Genomic DNA, 8,820 nt, shown 5'->3' with positions numbered 1-8,820 from the left:
GTGAACAAGAAACTTCTCATACCACTTCCAAAAAGTTGATAAATGTTTCAAAGCACAAAAAACCGAACAATACATAATTCTGCCAAAGAAACCTCAACGTGCAGAATAACTATGAATATAACTGCATTGCGAAGACCACCTCCCTTTAACCCACCTGGGAATCTGAGCGAATAAACCTGATGCCCTTTCCAGGGTATATCTTGGCACCACTAAAACGGCACAGCTCTGTTCTGATAACCCAATATCAATAGTAAGTAAATAATTGGAACAAATTAATAGTCAAGATGAATTTAAATCAAATACCACATTGAGGTGACTTAGAAGGGAGCTTATGGATATAAAAAATGCAGTCGCTCAATGAATGAAAGACCATGAACAACAAATGGATCGATGGATATACATAATTGAAACAGCAGAGATACAAAATCAAATTGCAAAATTGCTACATTCCGTAGGTAGCAAACATACCAGCTCTGGCAGTCTATAAAGTTACTGGTATCACCTTTCTATTACCAAAAAATGGTTTCTTTCAGCAACATACGAGTAATCAAATGTAAGGCAAGAACAATAAAACCTAGATCAGTAAGGAAACCGAGATAAACACGGAATGACGCACATGCATCATACAAACCCATTTAAAACAAAAACCAAAAAAGGGGTAACCAATAGAAGCTCAACAAACATCCGGTCGCTTAGTAACAGATAATAACACAACTCATTTTCATAAAACCACGACAGACATTTCAGAACATACAAATTGATCTTCAATATGCAAGAAGAAATAACAATAACAGAAGATTCAAATTCACATTACTATGTTACATCATTAAACAATATGATTTTCACATATGAACACATCAAGGGGGTGTGTGTGAAAGAGAGTGCGGAAGTTACTTGAGAACCATGGTTGTGAATCTGTCTGAGGTCGCCGCTTCCTTCTTCTTCTCTGCTGTAGACGAAACCCTAAAGCCCCGGCGAATATATACTGCTGTCTCAAGTGAAACGACGCAGTACCCTTGTTGGAACTTTTCTCCCAGGGTTTTCAAGCCCATGCTACTATTATTGAGCCCATTAAACCAAATTCTATTATCAGAAATAGTGTTACATGGATCAGGCCCAACATGTAGTGGATCTTCATGTAATGGGTTAAAGCTCATTTGAATTTAACTTAATAAAATTTTTCAAATTATAATTGAGAAAAAATTTTTATTTAATAAGCTTTCGAACTCGATTCAATTAGTATAAAAATAATAAAATATATTAAAAAATATCAAACTATTTACTTAATACAATTAAAGTTCATTTAAACTTGATTAAATTAATAACCAAGCTAAATTATTTTTAAAAAAAATTATTTACATTCCTATTTAAGATCCAAACCCAAGATCCGAATGGGAATATTTAGTATAAATGATGGTTAAATTTTATTTTTAAAGATTTTGAAGGTGTAGAAATCCAAGCCAAGTACGAAATAGTTAATCATTATGGTTTATAAATAAAAATTAAAATTATTTAGAACAACCCAACCTATTTTTTTTTTATCAATAAACCCCACCTAATTTAGTAAACAAAGGAGCACTATTGGTGTGCTTTGTTGAGCATGTTTACTTTCCTTTCAAGAAGAATTAAAATCGATTCAGTTTTGGTTTTGACCTTTGTGCAACTTGTGATCAAACTGGAGACAAGGTGCATAAACTACACTTATCACAGTATTATGGGTGGAATAAATTGTAAACTAATTTTATGAAATGCCATATTGTAAGAAGGGCACTGCAAGATCTTCTCAATTACTTAAATTACACATACGCATTCGCAATTCATTTTGTTGGAATAGATTGATGAATAGTCGCCAGAGTATAGCGAGTACTCGGAACGTATCATCTCAGCAGGCAGACTATAAACTAGGCATATCCAACAGAAGCTATTACGCCAGAAAGGGCTCAGAATGTTGTATTACATTTGCCAGTTAACTAAGCTGCTTTGGCTGTTTCTCGTACCATTGCAAGTTTGGCCAGCAAACCACACATCTGGAGATAAGAACCGACTCCATCACAAATCCTCATGTGGGCGAATCCAGTTTCCTGTAAAACCCAGTAGAAGTGATGCGCGGTAAAGGACTGTGGGAAAAGAAAGCAAAAGTGGTATTGAGAGCAAGGACAAACCTTCATGAATTCCAACTTTAGATACTCAGGCATATCATAGTTCTTTATAATACGGAAAAAGGTAGTGATTATATCCGTAGGAGAATAGCCCATATCATAAAGCTGCTTCAGCCCAGCACATGCATCATCAAATTTCCCCTCAAGTATTTGCCGTACCATGTTCTTCACATGCAAGGGATGGGGCTGATCACAAACCTGGCCGCCAATCAAATATTATGATTATTGCATTTGGTTTTGAAACTAAAACTAAGAAGGTGGTTATGTTCAAGCATGGTGACCTTGAAAACATTTTCTTGATTGACAAAACCGAACCCACTGTTTGTCGCTTGCAAGTTGTTCAATGCCTGCCGCATATCACCATCAGCGGTGAAAATAATTGCTTCAAGACCTTCCGGAACATAAGGTACCTACACCATTAGAAAGTGTCTCAAATTTCCAATTAAAGTCCAACTGATCTTCTCAATTAAAAAGGAAAACATGACACCTTATATCATCCCAATCTGGACAAGTCAATCCTCTTATTATAAGCCACAGCGAAACAACAATAATGAAAATCAAATGGCATCATGCAAATGTCTGCAGGGCTGCCTATGCAATAGAATAGAAACTAGCAATATGTTTGTAGTTGCTGCATCCCAAAAGATCAAAAGCAAAACCAAGATTAAGAGGCACCACACAAAATCTAGATTAAGATACTTGCACATAACCATTTTTCAATTTGTAAGAATGGAGATTGGCTTGAGGCTTGATGTCAGAAGGATTAGAAATTTAAACATTCAAGCAACTCTTCATTACACATATAATATGAAGTAAGATACTTGAATGTTGGCTCCGATCGATCAGCCAAAAGTATGACACGACATGATAATTTTATCATTCAGAGAAAGAAAGTGTTGTACCTTTTCTGCTGCAACCACCACCATGAGACGTCCAAGGATCTCTTGATCAGATAATCTAGTAAACCGGACAAGCGCGCATCTACTTTGAATAGGCTCAATAATCTTTGAAGATGTGTTACAAGCGAGCCCAAAACGTGTGGAATTCGAATATATTTCCATAGTTCTCCTCAAGGCTTGTTGCGCTCCAGACGTCATACTAATTTACATCCAATTGGGCAACAGATGAAAAGAATTAGAATCAACGAATAAGCACACGAAGTTCAAATCAAGTCTACAGCTACACATCCATGTCGCAACAAATATGCCCATGGCCAAAGTTAGGCAGCTAGACTACAACTAAAATGCGAATAAATATGAGTTAAGGAAATCAAAACAAAAAATGTATTTAGTATTCTTCGCAGTTAGAGAGAAACGGCATTGCTATCTCACTCACCTGTCAGCTTCATCCAGAATTATTATTTTGTGCCTTCCAGGTGGCAATGTGACTTTCTTCTGAGCAAACATCTTTATTTTGTTTCTGACAACATCAATCCCCCTGAACAGGAAAGGGCAGCATAATAAAATGTTACAAATGCAACCAAAAGCCACATCAATCAGAGTGAAAAAATGCTCCACTTACCGGTCATCTGATGCATTTAGCTCTAAGACAGCCTCCCTATAATTTGGTCCTAGAAGTTCATGAGCTAACGCCAATATACTAGTAGTCTTACCAGTTCCAGGAGGACCCTGCAAGAAGAATTCAAGAGTACTTATTGACAACAGTTTCTCAATAGGACACAAGAATAGTGCTTTGAGAGAATTTGGTATCCAATGAAGAACTTGCTCCTTATACAATTATGAATATAGTACCAAAGCTTATACAGTAAAAACAATTTAAACAATTCAATCATTAAACTTAGGAAACAACGTAGAAAGAGAACATATAAAAGACCCAATTGGTCATAATTTTTATCTTTAAATGGTACTGCACATGCAGACATAGAAAGTTCCTAAAATTCAAATGCTAATCACTTTAAGGGACATCTTCCTTAAGGGTCATGTAATAAGAAAACATAGATTATGATCCGGAACAAAAATATAAATCTGGTGTTGGGTTTTAGCTTGAAAACCATGCCCAAGCATCTATAGATCCTAGGATCTCCCAGCTGACAATGCACACTGACTATATTAATAGATATTCTTCAATAAAACAGGAGAACATTTGATTTCAAATTAATCGTAACATAATAATCAGGAGAATATGTTTAGGTTTACTTAAAAAAGGCACTAAACAGTATACTAAATTCTTGGCGCATCAATTCACACATGCAGGAACTGAACCGCCACCATTTGATATGAAACCAAAGCCAAAAGCAGGATTCCAAATCAGACATCCAAATTTCAACCCTAACCCCCACCAGACCTCACTCACATTTATGCAGACTATAAACATAACACTGAGAAGCAACAGAACTGTAAAACTCAACAATTCGCAAAGAAAGTAACATCCGGATGTACAATTGCTGGAGCATAAGAAAGAACACGGACAAGCAGAAGTCTATAATAATTCGTCCTACTCTTTTGGGGCATAGTCTGCACTACACTTCCCAATGAATTTAAACCTTAAAGGAATATTCTGAACCAGGTAAATTAAGGAAATTTAAGGGGCGGAAATAAAAGGAAGGCTAAACTCTTACCGCTAAAATGAGGTTGGGCATGTTGCCATCCCGGGCAATGACTTGGAGCCTGCCGACGGCGTCCTCGTTTCCCACAATATCCGCCACCTTGGTAGGCCGATACATCTCATCTCCGGCCCCGCCGCCGATGATGACGAAGAAGACGCCATTGACGATATACTGAAAAGATTTCCCCTCGCTGATTGCAAAGAGGCGGGAGTTTTGCCCTTCTCTATTTGGGCGAAATTGTAATTAAGTCGGTTATGGAGGACATATCTGTCCAATTAGAATCATAATCCTAATCCCAATTTTTGATAAATTACAAGGAGCTCTATTAAATTTGATATAATTATAAATATTTTTATATTTAATAAAATTATATAATCATAAGATTGAGACTTATATTGTGAATAATTTTACCCTTGTATTTTTTTTTTCCTTGTCAAAAATATATTTGAAAGTTTGTAAAAAGACACCAATTCAAATGGATAAAAAAAAATTGAAAAATTATAAAAATATTGTCCACATAGACAAAATAAAATATAATTATAATTATATTCATAATGATATTTTGATCGATTCGCCGCAACTAAATAATAATAATCTAACAAAAACTCATGAATTTGACTATTTATTGAACAATCGTTAAAATATGAAGGTATTCGTAATTTACCAAACAAAATGATATTCTCAAACCTTATAATTTACCCTTCTTTTTCTTTTATATTAAAAAAATATTAACCTAAATACTTATATATAATAATACTTTATTAAATAAATAAATAAATACGTCCCCCCCCCCCCCCAAAAAAAAAGCAACAAGAATAAATCATATTGCTGTATAAGTAAATACACACCCATAAATTGATTTTCAATTAATTATCATTACATACCCTTATTTATTATATTTTACAATAATTTATTGAATTATGATCATTGAAATGAAAATTAATTTAAAATAATATGAAATAATTTATATTTATTATTTTCATATGTATCACAGTCTGTCAATTAATTTTTTAATATTGTAGTTTACAATTCACATGTAATAAATTCACTTGTAGGATGTATTTTTTATATGAATTTCTCAATAAATGCTTATAACTATTATCAAATATTTGGTAGAAATTATTATTTATACTTGGTAATGTTATACAACTTATGTTGAAAAAATGCAATTTACCCCTATGTATGTAAAAATGAGCAAAAAAGACTTTATATAAAAAAATAAAGAGCATATTACCTCCTATCTAAATTATTAATAATTGATAATGAGCAAAAAAGACTTTATATAAAAAAATAAAGAGCATATTACCTCCTATCTAAATTATTCATAAATTATAATTTACTTCATTTTAAAAAAAATAGGAGAATAATTTGCACTTTTTCTTTTTTTCATACAGATGATTGTTTGCTAAAATGAAATTAATAACATTTAAAATTGTATCACTGCGTAGAAAATATACATCAATTAAATACTTAATCCAGTATATATTTTTTCTTGAGATGTTAACATTAGGGATGGCAAACGAGTCGAGCCATCTTGAGCTCAATTCTTTTTCGTTTTTTTTTTTTTTTTTGTTGGGGGGGGAGCCGGCTCGCGAGCTTTTTTTATTTTTTATATATATTTATTTTGAAGATTTTATATATTTAATTTCATGTTCAACACTTTATCAATTTTATCAGTATGATTTTTTTTATATTTTACTAATTATATTATAATAAACTAATTAGTAGTTTATATTTATAACAATAAATTAAAACTTCATACTATATTTTGGTTTATTTATAGCATAGTATACATTATAATAATCTATTTTATTACTTATAAATTTATAAAAAAATTTGGTGATTTGATCCAATGATTTAATATTATAATAATAACAACAATAAAAAGAATTATAAAAAAAATCAGCTCAAACTCGACTCGTTTACAGCCTTAATTAACATCATGGATATTAATGATTAAGACACTTGAAGGATATTAATTTTTAAGACACTTGAAAAAATTAAAAAATACCTAATCAATGATCTGGTCAATAAATAAAAAATTCCAGGCAATTCCATAAGTTTCCACGAACCTTGGAGAAACTAAATTGTTTTATTTTAATATATATATAGAGAGAGAGAGAGAAACAAAAAAAGATGACATTAAAGCTGCATAATTCATGATGTATACTGTACCCTTCCTTTTTTAAAAAAATACTTTTTTGGGAAAAAATATATGAAACAAATTGAAAGTGAGTAAAGCAAATAATCAACAAAGAATATTAGTCCATAAAAATATTTTTAAAAATTTTAAAAAATAGATAAAATTATAATTCATAATCCAAATATGTATTCAAGTCAGTTCAACACAAAAATTGAATGAAAATTTAATGGAGGCTTTGGCTTGTTGTTGGACAGATGTTAGAATATGGGTACTTGTAATTTATCAAACAATGAGACAATATTTGTAATTATATCAAATATTATGATAAATACTTGTAACTTATCATTAGTTTAAATTCAACCAAATTCAATCTGAACTATAATTTCCCTTGTGTGTAGTAATGGATGGCCAATAAAAGAAAGGATAAAATATATTTTGCTCTCATAAACTATTCGTCATGTAACATTTACCACCCTAAACTAATAAATGTAGATACACAATAAATATAATATAACGAATAACTCATATTTGCTTCTTAAAATAAATTGACAAATATATATATGCTTAATCAAACGTTAAACATTTTTATAAAAAAAATAAATACAGATAATTTTCAATGAAAATATGTTAATAGAAAAACTGATATGTAATTATTCATTTTTATCTAAAAGAAAAAACAGTTAATAACATAATATTATTAACAAATTAATAAAAGCTTTTTATGAAATTTTTTTGTGTATTTACTATACTCATTTATTAGCTAACTTTGAGTCTGTAAAAAAATAAATTTTGAACTATTTAATTCACTAATTACATTTTGTTTTATTATAAATAAAAGATACTTTTTTAATTAATAATATTTTAATTAAATTTAAAATACAAAATTATTTAAAAAAAGGAAATGATTTGAATTAAATATATATAGATAATAAAATATAAGGCCAATGTCATCTAAAAGAACAGGTAATTTATCCTAAAAGAACATGTGTTTGGTAACCTATAATTAAGTTATGACAAAATATGGGTCAATAGATGTAGGAATCAAATGAAGTTTGCATCTAACTTAGATTTAACAGCTGTTCATGTCGGTTAAGCCACATGAATAAGAATAATCAACTTTGTTATTTTATTTCTATTTCTTTTATAGATAGAAAGAAAAAGAAAGAGATATGTGTGTACTTTTTAAATATATATTTGATTTAATATTTTGTATTAATATAAAATAAATAAAAATAAGTCGAAATATACTAAATTGTGTGGCTTGTAAAGACACGGGCAAACTTTCATAATGTTTTTATTGTATTTCAGGTAAAGAAAAACTAACTAAAAACAAACACAACAAACAAAATTTGGTACGAATTGCCCTTTATTTAGTTTTATCTTTTTTAATGATTGATTTAGGTAAATATTACATGTTAATTGCAAACGATAAATTATATCACCGTCATGTGACAATGTCACACGACATCCACTCACACATTACCATCTTCCCAGCATATATATTTTAAAAATAGATAATATCTTTTGAGAAATCACTTTGTATTAATAAAATATATTTAGTAAATAATATATTTGAACTTAAGATTGAGATCTCATGAACAATTTGATGATTATAGTTCAAATTCCGAGTATTTTGTTTTACTTTAAGTGAATTATTATAATTTGCTCATAAGTTATTTAATATTTTTTATATATTTATATATTGATTGAATCGATAATTTAAAAAATTTACCCAAAATTTAATATTTTTCTTCATAAATAGATTTCAATATCTAAAGTCCATTTAAATCTAGTACAGTCCAGTGACATTCTCGTCCTGCAATGACTGAAGACGTCATCAGTTCCAAATTCCAACTTAATTGAGTGATTGTTCTTCTTTCTCAATAATTGAAAGCAATATCACTCGTGTTTCTCCAATTATTTAAAAAAAAAAAAATCTTTCGGGCTTTCTC

General features: G+C 30.3%; 2 protein-coding genes across 2 annotated transcripts in view; both read right to left on the bottom strand.

Moving 5' to 3' along the window:
* Positions 1 to 1,067, bottom strand: part of LOC105164136 (60S ribosomal protein L24-like) — a 1,928-nt gene extending 861 nt beyond the window's left edge. Inside the window, exons 1-2 of the mRNA XM_011082715.2 lie at positions 895 to 1,067; positions 155 to 230 (exon numbers count right to left, since the gene is read on the bottom strand). Coding sequence (XP_011081017.2) covers positions 155 to 230; positions 895 to 1,052 — 234 coding nt within the window. The 5' untranslated portion in view covers positions 1,053 to 1,067. The remainder of the gene's footprint in view (positions 1 to 154; positions 231 to 894) is intronic.
* Positions 1,757 to 4,951, bottom strand: LOC105164134 (replication factor C subunit 2). Its single transcript, XM_011082714.2, has 7 exons — positions 4,738 to 4,951; positions 3,681 to 3,787; positions 3,495 to 3,596; positions 3,062 to 3,257; positions 2,441 to 2,569; positions 2,163 to 2,357; positions 1,757 to 2,081 (listed from the first exon to the last, which is right to left on the bottom strand). The coding sequence occupies exons 1-7, from the start codon at positions 4,840 to 4,842 to the stop codon at positions 1,971 to 1,973; spliced, it is 945 nt and encodes a 314-aa protein (XP_011081016.1). The 5' UTR covers positions 4,843 to 4,951; the 3' UTR covers positions 1,757 to 1,970.

This window comes from Sesamum indicum, linkage group LG6 (assembly GCF_000512975.1).
Source record: "Sesamum indicum cultivar Zhongzhi No. 13 linkage group LG6, S_indicum_v1.0, whole genome shotgun sequence".
Classification (NCBI taxonomy): Eukaryota; Viridiplantae; Streptophyta; class Magnoliopsida; order Lamiales; family Pedaliaceae; genus Sesamum; species Sesamum indicum.
The sequence above is the reverse complement of the archived record's forward strand: the minus strand, read 5'-3'. Positions and strand labels throughout refer to the sequence as shown.

What these genes read in the sequence shown, in the direction of transcription:
- LOC105164134 (XM_011082714.2), bottom strand. Translation starts at nt 4,842, where the DNA reads ATGTATCGGCCTACCAAGGTGGCGGATATTGTGGGAAACGAGGACGCC. An exon ending in ATTCTGGATGAAGCTGACAG is followed by an intron (nt 3,258 to 3,494) that starts GTGAGTGAGATA and finishes GATGTAAATTAG; the next exon opens with TATGACGTCTGGAGCGCAAC. An exon ending in TAAAGTTGGAATTCATGAAG is followed by an intron (nt 2,082 to 2,162) that starts GTTTGTCCTTGC and finishes TGGGTTTTACAG; the next exon opens with GAAACTGGATTCGCCCACAT.